The sequence below is a fragment of the Mastomys coucha genome, unplaced genomic scaffold (genome assembly GCF_008632895.1).
Source record: "Mastomys coucha isolate ucsf_1 unplaced genomic scaffold, UCSF_Mcou_1 pScaffold14, whole genome shotgun sequence".
Lineage (NCBI taxonomy): Eukaryota > Metazoa > Chordata > Mammalia > Rodentia > Muridae > Mastomys > Mastomys coucha.
In genome coordinates this window covers 117,130,253-117,149,609 of record NW_022196896.1, presented here as the reverse complement: position 1 = coordinate 117,149,609, position 19,357 = coordinate 117,130,253, and the positions used below count along the sequence as shown (strand labels likewise).

General features: G+C 47.3%; 2 protein-coding genes across 7 annotated transcripts in view; one reads left to right on the top strand and one right to left on the bottom strand.

The window, feature by feature from the left end:
* Per2 (period circadian regulator 2) overlaps positions 1-19,357 on the top strand; it is a 750,618-nt gene that overhangs the window by 646,140 nt on the left and 85,121 nt on the right. The window lies entirely within an intron of this gene.
* Positions 1,468-19,357, bottom strand: part of Traf3ip1 (TRAF3 interacting protein 1) — a 32,120-nt gene continuing 14,230 nt past the window's right edge. For 2 of the 6 annotated variants that reach the window (XM_031368440.1, XM_031368441.1), the window contains 10 exons: positions 18,790-18,865; positions 16,273-16,374; positions 14,858-14,953; positions 9,205-9,267; positions 7,098-7,118; positions 5,974-6,058; positions 5,541-5,624; positions 4,656-4,779; positions 4,422-4,458; positions 1,468-1,855 (listed from right to left, as the gene is read on the bottom strand). In XM_031368440.1, coding sequence (XP_031224300.1) covers positions 1,743-1,855; positions 4,422-4,458; positions 4,656-4,779; positions 5,541-5,624; positions 5,974-6,058; positions 7,098-7,118; positions 9,205-9,267; positions 14,858-14,953; positions 16,273-16,374; positions 18,790-18,865 — 801 coding nt within the window. In that variant the 3' untranslated portion in view covers positions 1,468-1,742. The remainder of the gene's footprint in view (positions 1,856-4,421; positions 4,459-4,655; positions 4,780-5,540; positions 5,625-5,973; positions 6,059-7,097; positions 7,119-9,204; positions 9,268-14,857; positions 14,954-16,272; positions 16,375-18,789; positions 18,866-19,357) is intronic. The other 4 variants (XM_031368442.1, XM_031368443.1, XM_031368444.1 and 1 more) reach the window with 2 other exon arrangements.

Here is a 19,357-nt window from a genome sequence, read left to right as displayed (position 1 = left end):
AATCAAGGAAATAAAGAATTAAACAAAGGAAACGAATACAATCTGAATGGAAATTACCAGGTTTTCTCTCAGTTTTGTATTGTTTATTTTGCTTTTGTTTTATTGTTGTTGTTGCTATTTATTTGCATGTTTTTTTTTTAACAAGGTCTCACTGTCTAGCCCTGGCTGCTCCAGAATTCACTCCTATATCAAGCTGGCCTTAAATTTGCAGAGATATTGGCTCAATTACCAGACTTTTCAGCCTTACAAGGCATAAAGGTAACAAGTGCAATCTCACTGCAGTGGTTGCGTTTGTCAGACCAACACTCAGGAACAGCAGACACAGCACAGAGAATGGGGGGAAGAGGGAGGGAGAGGGGCTGGGATGACATTTCCAGACATATACAAATGCAGTTGCTCAAAGCAAGGAGAAACATAATGGTGCTCACATGCACACCCCGAGTGCGACGGACAGTTGTCACTGGAGCTGGCTCTGCAAGGGCAGGGAGCCGGCTTGCCAAACACAGTACTGAGTCTGGACTGACCAGACAGCTGAGGGTGAAGCCCATGGCTTCAGGTATGAGAAAGAACATGACTGCCTTACAGCTACAACGGACATCAGACACACTGTGCTGTGTGCAGAAAAGAGCTAAAGTCTGCATCACAAAAGAGGAATTTTAAAACAATTTTTAAAATTAAAAATAGGACTTCCTTAGGATTAAAAAAAAAGTCAGGCAAGTAGCAGACTGCAAAGATACTTTCAGAAAAAGGCACACGGTGTGATCCCAAGACATATGTCACATATGCAACCGCAATACAGATAGACATTCTATACCGTATATACACCGTGTCCTGGGAAGCATAACCAATAACAAAAGGCACGGAGGGAAAGGGTGATGCTGGGCATCCACCCAGCTCAATCACAAACGCTCTGAGGGCAAGGCTGTCCACACACACACACACACACACACAGGCGCGCCATCCAACACTCACTTCTTCCATCGCCGTGACAAAATGCCGGGAACGAGGACGGTAATTTATTTGAGCTTAAAGGTCCAGGGTTAGCGTCTACGATGTTGTGAAGGCAGCAGCAGGAGGAAGCCACCTTCGCATCTTGAACCACCAAACAAGAAGCAAAACCAGCAAACTCCCAAGGGTGTGAGTCTTTTAAACTCCGAATGCTTGCCTCCAATAACACACTTCCTCTGACAAGCCCACACCTCCTAACCCTCCCCCAAACAGTGCCAACAGCGAGCACCAAGTGCTCCAATGTCAGATCTGACAAGGGACACTCTCACTGAAACCACCACAGCCACCAAAACTCATTTGCCATGTTTCAATGTCCCATCCTCCTACTAAGAATAACTTGACCCTTCTTTTGTGGAAGCCTCACGTGCTTGCCTCTGACCTTGCTGAGGGCTGATGGCAGACAAGACCATAACAGTTTTTTGTTTTTGTTTTTGTTTTGTTTTTTTTTTAATGCACCAGTAAGAAAGGCCCTGGGAGCAAGACACACAGAACTCACAGTAAGACAGGCCTACAAACTCCCAGCTCTTAATTCTCCACTGAGGGTCAACAGTCAGCCTGTCCACTCTGCACAGCAGCCAGGAAGAATGAGCAGGCCAGCCAGGGGGAAGCTGTGCACAGAAGCCGCTGCCCACACACTGCCAGGGTAGCCAGCCGGGAGCAGGACCCCACGGACAGAGCCGCAAACTCTCTATGCCTCAGCTGTGAAGGGGAGGGCACGGAAGCACGGAACAGGATTAGTGAGTTAACACCATGTCAGGCCTGCTCCTTACCTTCTCGCCAGGCTTGGCAGACTGCTGCAGTTTCTCATAATCCTTCTTTGTCTCCAGGATCTTTTTCACGAGCCCACCTGTTAAAATCAGTAGGTTTCAGCTAAGGCTCACTCTCTGCCCCAAGAAGCTACTCATTATTCTTGGATCTCATCCCAAGATGACAGGAATGCAGCATGGATTCTCATCCTTTCTCTTTCCATATCAAAACGCCTTCCTCTCGATGCTAAGGCAAACCACAGTGGCACCTGTGGCTGGCAGAGGCTTGTCTCAGTGTCAGAGATAGGAGGTTTGGAAATAAACAGGTCTTATGCTAAAAAAGAAATGTGGATAGGGCTGAAGAGATGGCTCAGTGGTTAAGAGCACTGGTTGCTCTTCCAGAGGACCCTGGTTCAATTCCCAGCACCCACAGGGCAGCTAACAACTGCCTATAACTCCAGTTCCAAGGGATCTGGATTCTGCATGCACATGCTACACAGACATACAAGCAGGCAAACCAACCATACACATAAAATAAAAATAAATAAATGAAAATTCTAAAAAAAAAAATGTGGATTAACACCCCAATATGTAACTACACACAGCAAACAGCAATTATAATTCACAGTGCTGATGCCTATTTTAGATTGGGCAAGAATACTAAATTTCTTTTAGAATTCTCCATGGTGCAAATACCTTATGAAATATCTTTTTTTTTTTTTTAAGATTTATTTATTGTAAGTAAGTACACTGTGGATGTCTTCAGGCACTCCAGAAGAGGGCATCAGATCTCATTACAGATGGTTGTGAGCCACCATGTGGTTGCTGGGATTTGAACTCAGGACCTCTGGAAGAGCAGTCAATGCTCTTAACCACTGAGCCATCTCTCCAGCCCAAAATATCATTTTTTTAAAAATACCATTTTATAATGCTATGTAGGCTACTGGGGGTGGTATTATCAACAGTATAACCGAGCTGTGAACCCTGTGAACTACAACAATGGCCAGTGCGGCACAACGCACCCATGGGTGCTACAATGGCACAAATGTTATGCAGGCAGCCAGCCACTCTCTGATTAAATTTGAGACCCACTCCACAGAAGGAAAGTCCAATATAGTACTGTACATCTGGCCCCAAAACTTATGTTTGGAGAGCTTACCAACCCCAGGAGCAAACTTCTATTCTACTAAATGGACATAGCATCAAACTACCCACTAAATTTGTACTTGGTATGCACAAACAGTGGCTAATGTACAAACTCACAACTAAAATGTCAATAGAAGCTCAGCCACAAGTGGGACATCAACACTGCACCCCTCACCTGCCCTCCACGGCTCAGGAACGTTAGTGGAAGAGAGTAAGAGATGGATAATAGGGGAGACTAGAGAGAAAGTGTTAGAATGCCAGTCAGCATTCTAACGTGAGCCCTCACCCATAACTAAGGAACTGTGGACAGTCATGGCTTTGGGGGAGGGAGGGACATGATTTTAAGGGTGTGGTTCATGCTAGATCAATCATGTCCTAGTGGATGGCCCTAGCTATACCCACAAGGATACAGCAGCACTACTGAAGTGGATATGTTTTTGTTTTTTAAAAAGGACACAAAATTGAAAGGAAGTGGGGAGAAACTGGGTAGATCTGGGAGGAGCAAGGAGGAGGAGTAGGGGGGCATAAATATGATCAAAATAAATTTCATGAAATATTCAAAGAATAAAATATTATGCTTAAAAGTGTTTTCTACACATACATGCCTCAGGGAGACTGAGTGGATGAATTATGACAGTTATACGCTGTACAACACGCTACTATGACGAGAGGCCAAGACTGCCTCTGTGCTGGAACATAAGCCAGCAGACTATGAAATCCACACACACACACATACACACACACACACACACACACGGCACACATGTACACAGATACACACACACAGTCATATTTTTTAAATGGAATCTTTACTCATATTTTACCTGCCCTTTCAAGGAGAGGAATAAGAACAAGAGAGAAGTCTTACACACCTCACTTATAATTCCAACATTCACAAGACAGAAGCAGGAGAATGATCAAAAGTGTGTCTTCACAGTGAAGTCTAGGCCTGCCAGAGCCGCACAATGCGACCCTGCCACAAACTACGACAACAACAACAATGAAGCAAACGTACACCTCTTAATGTAGCTGGCTATGTACATTTAACCTTAAAGCCAAAGGGAGATTTACATGAATAAAAACCAAAACTGAATTAGATGTAGTATATATACCTATAATTCCAGTGTTTAGGAAGCTGAGGCAGGAGGATGGAGTGTTTCAGGCAGCCTGGGATAATAACAAATTCTATTCTCATGTTCATGTGTGTATAGAGGCATGTTTATACACAATGTCTGGGACAGGCAAGACACGACGCCATTATGCCTGGAGCCCATTCTAACCTCAGGTCCTGTGGCTCCTCCAGGTCCACAGCGCAGCAGCAACAGTGTCCCTCCTAGAACCCAGCCGGTGTGGCTAGGCACAGGACGGCACTTGCATCTTCAGGGTACTCACAGAGCCCATGCACACATGAACGAGAGCACTGGTCCATACTCACAGAGCCCATGCACACACGAACGAGAGCACTGATCCATACTCACAGAGCCCATGCACACACGAATGAGAGCACTGGCCTGTACTCACCGTGCTTCTCCTCATCCTCCAGGTCCCCTGACGGCACCTGAACACAAAGGAGAAAGATCAAGGAAGCTGAACTTTCAATGCCTCTGTTACCTCAAAATAAATAAATAAATAACAAAAACATAAAGAAATTTGACAGCTCACGGAAAAATTAGAAACTGAATCTACATAAACTGAAATGCTGAAGTCCTCGTTTTTGAACATGTTACTAAGAACATGACCCTCTAGGGAACTAACCATTTCAATTTCTGCAATTTCTGACAGCTGAGGGGCAGCTTCCACCACAAACTGCTCATCATCCTCATTGTCAGAGTTCTGGGAGTCGATGATCACACTGGAGACAGTTTTACCACTTCCTGACCTAAGGAACAAGAGTCATTACATTAGAATAACCCATCAGCCACCAGTTGTCATCAGCCTCTTGCATCTGACAACACCACAGTTCTCAGAAAAAAAGCTGAACTGCCATTGCCCCAGCCAGATGGAGGGAAACCTCAAGGAACAGTGGGAAAGGAGAGAAGATCAACCTCCCCACACAACAGCCCCCATGCTGCCCAAAGCTCCTGGCCACCTCAGCCTTGCTGGTCCTTCTGCCCCACAAAGGCTCTTGGGGCCGCCCTGTTCGCTGACATTGGCTCTAAGACTGTGGGCCCTGTAGGTCCTATGACCCGGGACCTCCCCCCTTTGCAGGGCCGTTCGTTCCTCTAGGCCCACCTACCATATCCAATACCTCTGAGGTGTTTTCAGCTTTGGGGTACCTGGTGCTTAACTTTTGTACAATTACACCTTCAACTCTTTTCCTTTTTATGCATGACAGTCTTCAATCTAGAGGTCAGGGAAACACAGCCCAGTAATGAATGGCCCATGCATTCTGAGGCATCCTATACGTGAACACACATATTTCTCCCTTTGGCCAGTCTGGAATGCATGCTGCTCTGTGGTTTAAGGCAGTGACTAACCCTATCTTTCTTCAAAGCAAACTTTCCCAGTACTGAGTTCTACACTCTACTAAGTCTCTCAGCACAGGCCCAGACCCTGGCATCCCACAGCCATGCACTAGACAGTGTGGCTCCAGTGTGACTAGAACCCCCCTGCCCGGCCCTCCCAGCCAGGCAGCCTCACCTGTCTCCTGCCAGTGCCTCTGTGCTCTCTTGTCGTTTGACCCTGGGAGGTGCTGGCCGTGCACTCCCAGGCCGAGGTATTCTTCTAAAGAAATATTGGAAGGAAAAAACAGACTATGAAACACAAACAAATCTCAAGTGGACAGGACAAATAGCCAGAGCAGCACTAGTGTTCACTCCCACGTTACTGTAGGCATGACAGTCGGACACTCCACAGAGGAACATCGGCACCATTAACCAAGCACAGCTGCCATTCATCAGAGCACCACAGACCTTCCCATTACTAGAAACTACACAAGTAGTTTCACTTACTTTGTACAAATAACTCCTTACGACTCAGCACAAGTTTTGAATGGGCAGCAGATGTTATGGCAGGAAAGCCCACAGCTTGTCCCGGGCATGACCACACTCCCAGACCCCGGCAGAGGACATACCTGAGGCTGGAGGGAAGCTCACTGGGGACTTCTGCACTCTCCGTCACCTCTGGCTTATCTGGGCCAGTAGGTCCAGCTTCCACTTCTGAATGGGGACAATCCCATTAGCAATTCAAAAAGAATTCAATAGTAACAAAAATAAATTTACTCAAATATAAATATCAATGAATTCAAATATAAACATTTGAGAAGGCATCAATCAAGTGATTGAAAATGTAAATGAACTCTTTTCACCCTTCACTGATGAGGTTAAAATTGACAGATGTCAGACATCTAAATGTGGACATTTGGAGACATGGGCACACTCAAGCTCTGCTAATGCAAAGTGGCCGACTAAGGAAGGAATAAAGGGTGACGGATGCAAAAGAACTGAACCTGAGAAAAGGAACAGCACGCACAGACAGACAGTGTGACAATCGCTCAGAAGCTCTAGCCCACTCACATGTGCAGTCCCCCACACAGCGCAGTGACAGACCTCAGTCACACAAGGGGGGTTGGGAGGGGGAAGGAGTGTCTGTGTTCAGTTATAAAAACAAAGATCATCAAATGCCTTTCACTCTGTCATGCTGGACTCCATTTCTAAATTATCTACACGCACTGGGTGCTGTATTCTTTTTATAGTCAGTTTGTAATTTTATTTGTATTTTAAGACAGAGTCTTGCTCTGTAGCCTGAGTGGCCTGGCTCTCTCACAGAGGTCCCCCTGACTGAACCCCAGTGCAGAGACTGCAAGTGTGCAGCCATCTGGCTACAGCACAGGGCTTTCCATTTTAATAAAAAGGCTAAGCCAGCAAGTCACAAATCAAAATCACTATGACAACAGAATTTATTCTACTATTTAAAGTAAAATAAAGCAATACTTCAGAAAACAGTAAAGATAAATTAGAATTTGAACATTAGAAACAAACATTATGCACTGAAATATGGCCTTTTCAAAATTCAAACACAGAGACGTGTATGACCCACATACAAGACTGAAGCTTAAAACATAGCAAAATAGATTCATCAGGTATATTTCTTTAAAGTAAAAGACTTTCACTAGGACATTTTCTAAGCACAGAGCTGAGACTCCATTTGACATGTGCACATGCACGACAACACCCACCACGTCAGAACTGCTCTCACCTGGGTCGCTGGGGGAGTCGCCTAGAAGAGAAAAGAATCAGGAGATCAGCCTTTATGTAAGGGAACCACAGCACAGTGACCGCTGAGCACTCAGGGAAAACACCTGCTAGGGACAGAGACCCTCTGGGTGTTTCTCTAGCATGTCAGCACCAGTCTGTCATGGTCAACCAGAACCATAAACACCGCACATTAAAGGGAGACTGTGGCCTGGCTGTGGTGGCCCACACCAGTACTCAGGAGGCAGAGACAGGCTGATCTCTGACAGCCAGGGCTACCCATAGAATAACCTGTCTCAAAAAATAAAACAAAAACAAAAGTAAAGAACTTTTGTGAAGGATTATCTATACCACAGAACTAACTAAATGAAGTGAATACTGAAGTCGCAAAGCCAGCAGGCCCAGCATGCTCAGCCCCCCCTCCAGACCTGACACTACATCTCCACAGCTTCCCACAGCTGGACTATACTTCACTACGGTCCTTTCTCCTCACACGCTGCACTCTGTGCACAAACATGGCCCACTCAGTCAAAAGCGCCTCAGAGTGGTTTCGAGGTCAAAGCTGCAGGCTGGGAATGTGGGAGAGGCACAGCCTGCCAAACATCCAGCAATCCCTTGGGTTCCAACCACAGCACTGCCAGACAACAAAACTGAAGGCACATAATCCTGTGACACACATAGCATCGAGGAACATGTTTACAAAAGGGCAACATGCTGAAAGGTGGAGCACCTTGCTGGACAGAGCAGTACACATTCACGTGTCTCCACACAAGAACAACCCTGCACCACATGGGGGCACAGGACATCTTCTCATGAGCACTACAGCAGAGCTCCTAGACAGAGCAGTCTGTAGGAGGCAGGAGTTCTTGAGGTCAAAGAAAAGAAAAACAATCTAGGATCCTTTCTCTGCAGGCCCCAGGAAACCCCAATGTCATAACACATAGTAGGGTCGGGGCCTAGACACTAAATCAGTATGAAACTGCAGGGGATCGTAGACAGCAGTAGGGACCCAGAACAGAGCTCTAGGCAACAGGCATGAAGGACTCCACTCAACCCAGGAAGAGGGCACAAGGGCATCCTCGGGTCCTTGCTTACCCATAGACCTGCTATCTCCTGCAGGCTGGGCTGGGCTCTGCTCATCTCTACTCTGATCTTCAAGCCTTAGTGAACACAGGGCTTTTGAAATAGAACACGATCTATGTCACCATTACCATAAACATCACCTTTCCTAGTGCTCTGCCCTGAAGCACTGAAACCTCCTTACCATGACCACATAAAGTCTCGAAGGACCTGGCTGGGCCCTCTGTTCTCCCCTGCCCACGGCTTGCTTTTCATGCTTCTACTACACCATGCCAGCCAAGGCAACTCTTCCTAGCTGTGAGCTGCACTGGGGATGCCCTCCTATCAGGAAGGCTGGTAGGCTCTCCTGTTTCCCAGGTCACCCTCAGTCCCCCAACCCTCTCCTTCAGCATCTGTCTAACGATTTCCTCTGTCTGCAGCCTCACCTCAGCTCCTGTGCCACCTCCAGGGCAGGCAGCTCCTCGCCTCAGCTCCTGTACCTCCTCCACAGCAGGCAGCCCCTGCCACCCTACTTTCCCATGCCTTCAAGGCCTTGGTTCTGACACAGAGTAACTCTCAAACACTGTATTTAAACTAGTGGACAAACATCATCCCTCACCTGGCCAGCCTGCAGGAGGCTCCCTGGCTTTGGGAACCCCTGCAGGTGTTCCACCATAGTCCTTTATAAGGTAAAAAGTGGCTGATGAAAATGTTCATCCACAGACTGGAGCCACTACAGGCGATCACGCAGCAGCCACATTTTTTGGCTGTCTAAAGTCCTCTGGGCAGGAGTGCTCTGCAGGGCTCTGAGCAGTGGCCTTAGAACCTATTTCAGAGATCATCTGTGACACCAGTAAGGTCACAAATGCCACCACTTCACACTAGGGCCCAAGCAATGGTCTTTGCAGGAAAGACAGGAGTGAGTGAGTCCCTTGCCACATCAGGGTACTCAGCCCTGGCTGCACCCTGAGAGGACATTGGTGCCTGGCACCTGGTTTCCTCTTGGCTGCTCAGTCTCCTCCCACCAAGAGGTGTGAAGGGGTCATTCTTACCTTTCTGCTTTACTGCTGGCTCGGGCTCAGCGCTCTCCCGCCACAGACTAGCTGAGTTATCATCTGAAATACTAGTTCAGTTAGTACTGGCTTCTCGGATCCTGACATAGAGTTCAGAGCTGGGCGCCCGAAGGCTTTGTGACTAAAGGGCTGCCCAGCACTTGCACATCTGTGTTCTCCCACTGCCACATGCCACATGCCAGGGATGAGGACAGGGTAGCTTTGAAGGATGTGTGCCTCTGGGATTGGTGCAGGAGGAGAGCACCAGGAACCTGGCCAGGACCTCAGGCCAGCTGAGCCCAGGGAACTCCCCAGCCAAACAGACTGGGCCCACATCCCCAGAACCATGTGTATATCAGCTCCCACCAGCCAGGCCTGAAAGCTAAGTTTCACACAGCTGGCACATCAGGAAGGAAAGAGAAAAAAGAAAGTACTTTTGGCGTAGTACATATCTCTCGACACATTAAAGAGTCCCAAGCACTTTCTGCTGATTATTAATGCTCAAGTCTCAAAAATGGAAAAAAGTCCATAATGTGTGGAAAATACAATATTTCCAATATTAAAAGCAAATGGGAAAAAGAGGTAATCATGGGGCAGGCTACGTACGGCAGTGAGCTCAACTCTAAAAGTGAGTCGTCACTCAAGGGCCTAGAGAGATGACAGTCTGCTTCCCAAAACCCAACCATGTAACTTCTTAAAACCATTCAAAGAAATAGTTTACACCACAACCTGCCATTAACTATTAAATGACTGCTCAAGTTAGGAAGAGCTACATAAGTTGTGGTGTGTGGCTCTATCAAGAAACTTCCCTTCAATTTATAAAAAATGCTGGCCTACCAGTCTAATGAAGTAAGTACTACAAATGTTTTATAAGGCACAGCCAAAGCATGAGCATGAGACTCTTCAAATCTAAGAGCAAGCAGGCTCGGCAGCTATACACTGCCAACTGCAGGAGAACCTCCTGCACGCTGCGCTGGGATGTGAGCTTGTGCCAAGTCCAGAATGCCGTACTGGCTTTGCAAGTGCAAGCATCTCTGTTCTACAAAAGCCAGCAGCCTCCTGGGAAGTGCAAGCTCACTGCTGTCTGTCCGTGGAAAGCCACCACACTACCTGTCTGCTCTGTCTGTCTGTCTTTATTAATTTATTGATTTGGGGGAGTGGTACCTAGCATGGACTAGCCCAGCGTCGCTGCACCTCTGAGCTCAGATATCTCACACAATTTTACCCTTCTCAAGCTCTACTGGGTTTGTTCTGTTGAGTTTTGTTTGTTTTTGTTTTTTGGGAAGGGGGTGTTTGGGGGGCATTATTTTGTCTTGTTTCTAAGACATAGTTTGTTTGATGTAGCCCAAGTTGCTCCTAAACACAACACACATCCAAGGTTGGCCTTGAACCCCAGATCCTCCTTTCTGCCCCCCCCCCCCCACCACCAAGTGATGAGATGACAAGAATTCCCTACAGTGACTGGCTTCTACTCGTCCTCTTTGTATTTTGTAAGTAGATTTTATCCGTTATTGGGTGAAAGGATGTGACCTATGAGTGTGGGCAAGCATGTGGAAGTCAGAAACAACCCTGTGGAGTCAGTTGTCTGCCTAGTCATAGGTCCTAAGGACGGGCCTCCACGGCTAGCATGTCACCACTGAGCCACACTGTCCCACAGTCTGAAGCAGTCTTTACTACGCTGGTGCTGTGTTGGAGCTTCGCACAGATGTCAGCTAGGAAAGCAGGGCTGCTGTTAAATCTGATGGCATAACCACATCTTCAAACAGTGGGGAAGTTTTTAAATAATCAGAGCACAGCTTGGATTTCAAATAATAAACAGAATAATTCCATCCAATGTGGCTATGTTAGAGAATGTCTATGTTGGCGTATTAGGCTTGGGAGCAGCCTGCTGAAGTATTTATAGAAACTTATCAGATGTTTTTATTGTACGTTGTAATTATTTAAAACTCTGAAGCTAAAGTAAAGCAGCATAGCCGCCCAGGGCAGAGGGAACTACATAGAAGCCCAGGGCAGAGAGAACTGCACAGAGGCTCAGGGCAGTGGGAACTGCATAGAGGCCCAGGGCAGTGGGAACTGCATAGAGGCCCAGGGCAGTGGGAACTACATAGAGGCCCAGGGCAGTGAGAACTGCATAGAGGCTCAGGGCAGTGGGAACTGCATAGAGGCTCATGGCAGTGGGAACTGCATAGAGGCTCAGGGCAGTGGGAACTGCATAGAGGCCAGGGCAGAGAGAACTGCATAGAGGCCCAGGGCAGTGGGAACTGCATAGAGGCCCAGGGCAGTGGGAACTGCATAGAGGCCCAGGGCAGTGGGAACTGCATAGAGGCCCAGGGCAGAGAAAACAGCATAGAGGCCCAGGGCAGTGGAAACTGCATAGAGGCCCAGGGCAGTGGGAACTGCATAGAGGCTCAGGGCAGAGAAAACAGCATAGAGGCCCAGGGCAGTGGGAACTGCATAGAGGCCCAGGGCAGTAGGAACTGCATAGAGGCCCAGGGCAGAGAGAACTGCACTGCTGTACTGTGCCATGTTTTTGATAACAGCAACTAAACAAAATGAGTAAGGTAAAGTGAGCGAAATATAACAATGGCTTAAAGCACAGAAAAGCCAGGGAATATTCAACTCCAGACCAGCACACAGCACAGGGCCCAGCTCACATTACAGCGAGCTGTACAAGAAGTGGGTGCTCGTGGTTAAGGAGGCAAGAGTGGACTCCTGATGAGCTCACCACACCTGAAAAGTGAAATGGAAACACACCCACACACTCTCTTCCGGTAAACCCACAGCAGCGCTGTCATATGCAGGACTGGCCAGCCAGCAGATGGCTGCTTTCTCTGAAAACAGAGCCAGGCATGATGGCACACACCTGCCATCTCAGATCCCGCAGACAGAGGTAGAGGATCCTTTGTCCATAGCCAGCCTGGGCTATATAGTGAGACCCTATCTCAAAAAGAAAATGAAAAAGAAGAGGAAGGAAGGAGGGAGGGAGGGGAGAAAGAGAGGGAGGGAAAGAGGGAGGGAGAAAGAGAGAGAGAGAGAGAGAGAGAGAGAGAGAGAGAGAAAGAGAGAGAAAGAGAGAGAGAGAGAGAGAGAGAGAGAGAGAGAGATGGTGATGGGCCCCTTTGTGAAGACCATGATCTAGAAAAGGCTGTCACAGGGAAAGGATACTTCAGCTGACACCAGGACAGTGGATCTGGAAACCATACTTAGTAAGACACTGAAGAACTGGCAGCTGATGGTAAATTCTCAATTCTAAAACAGCTGTGCTGTAAGACAGTGCTAGTGACCATGAGAGTGGCCAGGCAGGCACAGGGCTAGTTCCTGGATGAGACCTGACTCAGTGGCAGAAGGGTCAGAGAAGAGGAGCCTGGGGCTCTCCAGAGTCCTGGCTCTGCTCCTCACCATGGCCACCTAAACCCACAGTATCAGCCTATGACCCAGCAAGGGAGCCTAACCCTAATCCCCCACTAGAGGGCAATATGGGAGTAACCCTCTGCTCATCCTACCAGGCCATCTTATCTACTGAACACTCAACAGTATAGTATATACTTCTTAAGGTCAGGACTTATGATTTCCCACCTGTAGATAAGGTTTATAAACTCTTCAAGATAAGCCTAAGAGTGATTTCAATTTATTTTACATTGATGGTTCCACTAAGCTGTCAGTTAAAGAGATTACAGCTTGCTCACTCTCAGAGCTAGTATCTGCATGCCCATGTGCAAAGAGGAACACAAGGGCTTCAGAACATGGCTTAGGGATCCATCTACCTGAAAGGCTGCTCCAGAACAAGAGGTGCGTAAGCAGAAGAGAGTGGGATTCACCCACTGGTCTTGGATGAGGAGTCTCAACAGACGGGAGAAGTTCTCCCCAAAATAAAACACTACAGGAGGGGCTGGTGAGATGGCTCAGCGGGTAGGAGCACCGACTGCTCTTTGGAAGGTCATGAGTTCAAATCCCAGCAAACACATGGTGGCTCACAACCACCCATAATGAGATCTGACGCCCCCTTCTGGTGTGCCTGAAGACAGCTACAGTGTACTTATTTATAATAATAAATAGATCTTTAAAAAAAAAAAAGATGTGATTAAGAAAAAATTAGGCTGTTTACATAGGATTATAAGTCAAAATGAGGTGTCCTTACTAGATAACAGACAACTGCCAAGAGCATAAAAGCAGAGGGGACACGTGAGTTACCTAATAAATCTTTAAAAAAAAAAAAAAACACTACAGGAGACACTGCATGTGGACCTCTGCCCTCCACATGCGCTCATGTGTACAAACATAGACCATACACACAAAAAGAAAAACAAACTCTACAAAATCTGGTACATACAAGGCAAGTTAAGCCCAGAAAAGTTCTATTTTCTCCTAAAACCAAGCTTCTATTCATGCAGAGTGTGGTTAAAGCCGCAGCAGACCGCAGTGGCCCACAGGGAGGCTGAGCCTGCACACTTCTCTTCCTCTCCAACTTTAACTGTGCTGAGTGCCACAGGCCATGGTCATGCTCTTTAAGGCCTTAAAGACTTTAATATTCCTAGTTTGGCATGTACACATGCGTGTCTGTGTAGGCCATGGCACACATGACAAGGTCAGAGGTTGACTTCTGGGAGTCAGTTTTCTCCTTCTACAGTGTGGGTGCCAGGGATCAAACTCAGATTGCCAGGACTGGCCAGGGTATCTTTACCTGCTGAGATCTCAATGACCCACTTTTTAAAGTCTTGATAGTGAGTCCATAATGAAACAAACGGCAGCCAATAGTACTATAAAAATGTAACCCATGAATATCATCTCATTGAATGCCAGTATCAAGATGAGCAAACTGTCTTGACTTATACCTTATAGGTTATGCACATACATTGTACATGTCAAACATGTGTAATGTAATTATTATGTACATGTCAAATACAGAAAGGCAAGCTAGGCATGGCATATACCTGCAATCTCAGCATCTCAGATGCTGAGGCAGGAAGATTATTGTATGTTTGAGACCAGCCTGAGCTATAGAATGAGATGCTGTCTCAAAAGGAAAGAAAGAAAGAAAGAAAGAAAGAAAGAGAGAAAGAAAGAAAGAAAGAAAGAAAGAAAGAAAGGAAGGAAGGAAGGAAGAAAAGAAATGGGATGGGGGAGGGGCTACTTAAAGATTTACTCCTAGCTGACTTAGTAAAATTATCACATAACTTAGCAAACTAAATCACGCTGAACAGAAAGTTACATCTGATCCTCGGTATACAGGGAAAATATGTGATAAGCATTAAAAAGTGCTTAAAATACAAATAATCCATCGCTACACTGACATGTAAATATTCCATATCAAAATGGTGAAGAATTCATCCTGAAAAACAGTTTCTTTCTCAGCATCGACACTGAATGGACTGTCTCAGTCACCCCATGAGCATCGGCACTGGATGGACTGTGTGGTCACCCCCATGAGCACTGACACTGTATGGACTGTCTCAGTCACCTCTTGTGAGCACTGACACTGAATGGACTGTGTGGTCACCCCCATGAAGCACTGACACTGCATGTACTGTCTCAGTCACCCCCATGAGCATCGGCACTGTATGGACTGTCTCAGTCACCCCCTGTGAGCATCAGCACTGAATGGACTGTGTGGGCACCCCCGTGAGGAAGCAGACTGAAGGAACACTTCTCTTACCTATTTCTGCAGTGGCCGTTTCCTGATCTGCTCCGTCATTTAGTCCCGACACTATGGAGTCTAAAATCTTAGCTGAAATATTATCCTCTTTCCTTCCTGACATAAAACAGTTAACAGCAAATTAAAATGCTGCAGAATTTTGTATTTGGGCTGCTTTAGTTAGGATGTTTATGAGGCCTACTACCAGGGTCACCAACAAACCGCCTGTCCCCTCTGCTCGACGCTCGGCTGCCTAGGACACCCCTCAGAAGGCCGGACAAGACCCCCTCTCCTCTCCAACACGCCTTCCTTTGACATTCAGGACACCCTCTCCAACTTTCCTCTTGTCCCCCACCTTCCAATCTGAGTCGTGGCAGGCTCTCTGCTCCTCCAGGCATCTGGGTTTACGACTATCTAAAGACCACACTGTGACTGTCGCTGCAGACTGTGGTCTCCCTCCTGTTTCCGTGACTTTCCCTGACATACATACATATAGGCACATCTCCACTTGCTTCATGGATCTCAAACTTGACTGTCCCAGAGCTCCTGGCACTGACACCTAACCCTCCAACCAGCACCTCCATCCCAAGTCTTCCAGAAGGCTCTTCCCTTCTTTGCTAAGCAGTGGCATCCAATCCACCATCTGTAATAGCAAATCTACCTAACTCTCCCTGCTCCCATTGTGACTCTGGCTGACCGCTGTTACTCCTCTATCTTCAGTCACTATCATCTCTCAGTGCTACAAGCTCCTCAGAGTCTTCCAGGCTCCACGCCCCCTCCAGAGCCACATCTTATCTCTACGCAGTGAAAACTCCACCGAGACCTTCCACTAATGCCTGCTGCCCACAGAACCAGAAGACAGTTTCTCAGGACCATGTGAGCTGATATGGCCCCTTCTCCAACTATCCCTTTCTCCACTCTAGTCTACAGCGGAGCTTCTGCCATGCGTAAGGCAAGCCTGCAGCCACTCATGGTCTCTCCTCAGGGCCTGCTCCAGGGCCTTTCTCCCCAGGCAGCTGAGCAGATGCCTGGCTCAGTGAGGCTCTTGTTGCCTGAGTCTCTCATTCCCACTTCTCTTGGGTTTATTTTCCTTCAAAAGAATTATCATGAACACAGGCTTACATGCCAGCAGTCTCTTTATACTTTGAATTCTGTCCAGAAACGAGAGGAAGGTTCAAAAGGGCAACTTCAGTCCATAGCTAACTTAGAGCAGGACCTGGCAGCTCACTGGGGTAGCCTTGACGAAAGCCCAGTCCTGCCCCATCTACTGTAGCCTGGGGAGACACACTGGGGCTAAGGCCTGAGGTCACGAAGGGGCAAACCCTGAGTGGCCACCCTCCAGAGTAGAGGTCACCCAGAAGCAAACGACAGACAATGACTAGTTAGTTCCATCTCAGACACACGCCCCAGCCTCACTACTGCTCAGGAGATCTTACCAAGCTGCTTCATGCTATGGTCCTTCTTAGCTTTACGGTAGGAGGCCTTATGTTCTTTTTCAGGGGAAGGGTTATTGCCACTGGCTCTAGAGTCCCTTCTTCCTGACATGAAATTGCACAACGGAAATAAATGTTAAACTTACAAATGCTGCACTTACCAAACAAGTGAACTAAGATGAATTCAGTGAGTTCTGACATAGTAACTGCTTCTGGGTTCATAAGGATAGCATTCTCTTGTAAGACTGCTAAGTGTTACAGGGATGCCAGAAGGGCCTAGGAGTCTACTCATGCCAAGCACCTGTGCCAGAATCCCTTGTTCTTTACAGTGGTCGAAAGACTCATGATGTGACCCAAACACCCACACCCTGTGTCTTGGGCACCTCAGAATCCGGGCATTTGCTCAAATGATGACCCACTCAAGAAAGGCAGAATATCTGGTGTGATGCCAGCCTGGCTGAGAGAGACAAGGACCTCTGGTGAGCCAGTAGCTGGCAAGTGAGACTGGGAAGATAAAGCCCACTGAGCTTCTGCCGGCTCCCTGAGGCTTACAGTCATAAGTCTCTCAAGTCCTTGATGGTAAATTCTCTTGGGGATCATAGAAAGGAGGATCACAGAGAAGGCAGAGGAAGAGGGAAAGAAAGACAGTGTCACACACACACACACACACACACACACACACACACACACACACGCACACAGACATACACACAGGCACACACACGCGCGCGCACACACGCACACAGACATACACACAAGCATCTACAAACTAGCAAATATTAGAAAGCAAGGACATGATAGTGTATGCATGTGATCCAGGCTCTCAGGAGGCTGACGAGGCCTGCTGAACTACAAAGTGTGTTTGAAGCTGGGTCATAGGAAGTCCCTGTCTCAAACAAAGCAACCAAGAAAAAGCAGATTAAGGAGGAAAATAAAATTAAAACAGCACAAGGTATCAACAATCACCTCAACTAAAAGACACCAGCACATCACACACACACACACACACACACACACACAGAGGCAACCAACTTCCCAAAGTACAGAAGACATAGTTAACTTAAGTCATAAAGACCTGACAAGTCATCCTGCCAGAGATGAGAGAGAGAGCAAATGGGAGTGATAAAGTGAGATTTAAAAAAAAAAAAAATTATTGGGAAGAAAAAACAAATAAAACACCCCAGGCACACCTTTAATGTGCACTCAGGAGACAGAGGCAGAGGTATCTCTAATTCAAGGCCGGCCAGGGCTACATAGTAAGATCTTGTCTCTAAAACCTAAACAAGCAAAAAAGGAGTTTAAATAAAACCTCTTTAAAAACAAAACAAAACAAACAAAACAAAACAGCAAGGTGGAAGGAGGCTGGAGTTAACACAAACATGGGTCCTGGAGGCCTGGGAAAGGCAATTACCCAGGATGCCATCCTCAACATTCTAGAGTCTCAGCTACACCATAAATTAAAATAAGGAACTAATCTAAAAGGTTGAAAAATAAAAATGCCTGATAAAACCAGTCTTCATGTCTCAGACTTCCAGACATAACACCAAACCTACAAGCAGCTAGAATATTAAGCCCAGGCAGGTCAGAACCACACCCAGGTCAGAACCGCACCCAGTGGGACAGAAGAAGAACCTAGAGAAGGGGAGATCATTTAAATGCTGCAGACATCCTAACAAGGGCTGCACGAAAACAACCCCTGCACCACACTCCACAGTCAGGCTAGTGGGACAGGTGCATCGGTGCATCAGAGGGAAGCGCGGTCTCACCAGGACCCAGTCCCACTGGTAAGGGATGGGGTGAGGTCCACAGAACCCTGTGCTGAGACCTAACATGACCCTCAGCTCTTGTTAACAACTGTTCTTGTGGGCATCTCCCACAGACAGCACACGAAGAAAGAGGCCAAAAAGGCCCAAATGTCACCACAGCATCACAAGCTGGGCGAGAAGTGATCACTGGCATAGCAACCCCAGGTGCTGTACTCCTGCTGCCTACAATGTCATGGGTAGGGGGGAGGAAGGTGATTTTTCTAGAACTGCTAATTGCTCAGTCAAAGCCACTTTACACTTCAGTGACATTAGTAAGGCTCCAGCACTAATGACTGTCTGAGGCTCCCCAAGGCTCTCCTGTCCTGAGAGCTCAGCCCTCAACAGGATTCCATCTTTAAACGCAACAGCATCTGCCTGTGGGCTCTCCGTGTCTGATCTACAACAGGGTCAAACTCTTTCTACCAGAGCGGAAGAGCCAATGAGACCAAGATGACTGACAGGTAATTCTGAAAAGGAAGTTCAGTCCACCCTTTAGATTTCAACAGGTTCTCCTGCACTGAATAGTATGAGCTTGCACACATACGCACACGCCCCTCTGTGAACATGGGCAAAAGCCACAATCTCCAGCTGCAGAGCTGACTCCTCCCACACGTGGCAGGACTATGCTCCCCAGGGTTCCCATCTACAACACTCTGGCCAGACACAGACAGAGCAGCCTACATCTCAGCTATGTGCACGGGCAGCTCTGCAGTACCTTCCAGGGAATTCTTGGATCGCCGTTTTGATGCTTTTAAAGTCGAGGACCTGGATGCTCCCACAGAAACGTCACCCTTAAAGAAGAGAAGAAAAAGAGTAGGTTGGCACACTGCACATCAGTCCTAACAGAATTTACTTCCCATGCTCTGCAGGATGAATGTGAACAGGCTACATCCTTTGGCTTGAGGGACTGTACCAGAGCGTGTGTCCACACCGTCACCTGAGGTGGGAGGTAAAGGACCCCTCCCCTCCTTGCCTTGCAGTGGGATCTGTCTGTGGCACTTCCCGCGAGAGACAGTGATAGGACTATTCAGAGCATAGTTGCTACACAGTCCTATGGCTCAAAGACAAGACACTTGTTGAATTGTGCTATGTGGTAGGTAATTTCCTCACTGGCTCGATACCTCAGGGAGTAGTATTTAGACAGACTGAGATGCCACAGTGTTAATTAGTAACATAGCCCTAGAGGGCCACCCTCTTAGATACACACCGTCACTGACCAAGATGTCATTACAATGGATTTGTACAGAACTCTGCAAGTCAGAACTTCTAGGGTGTTAAAAAAA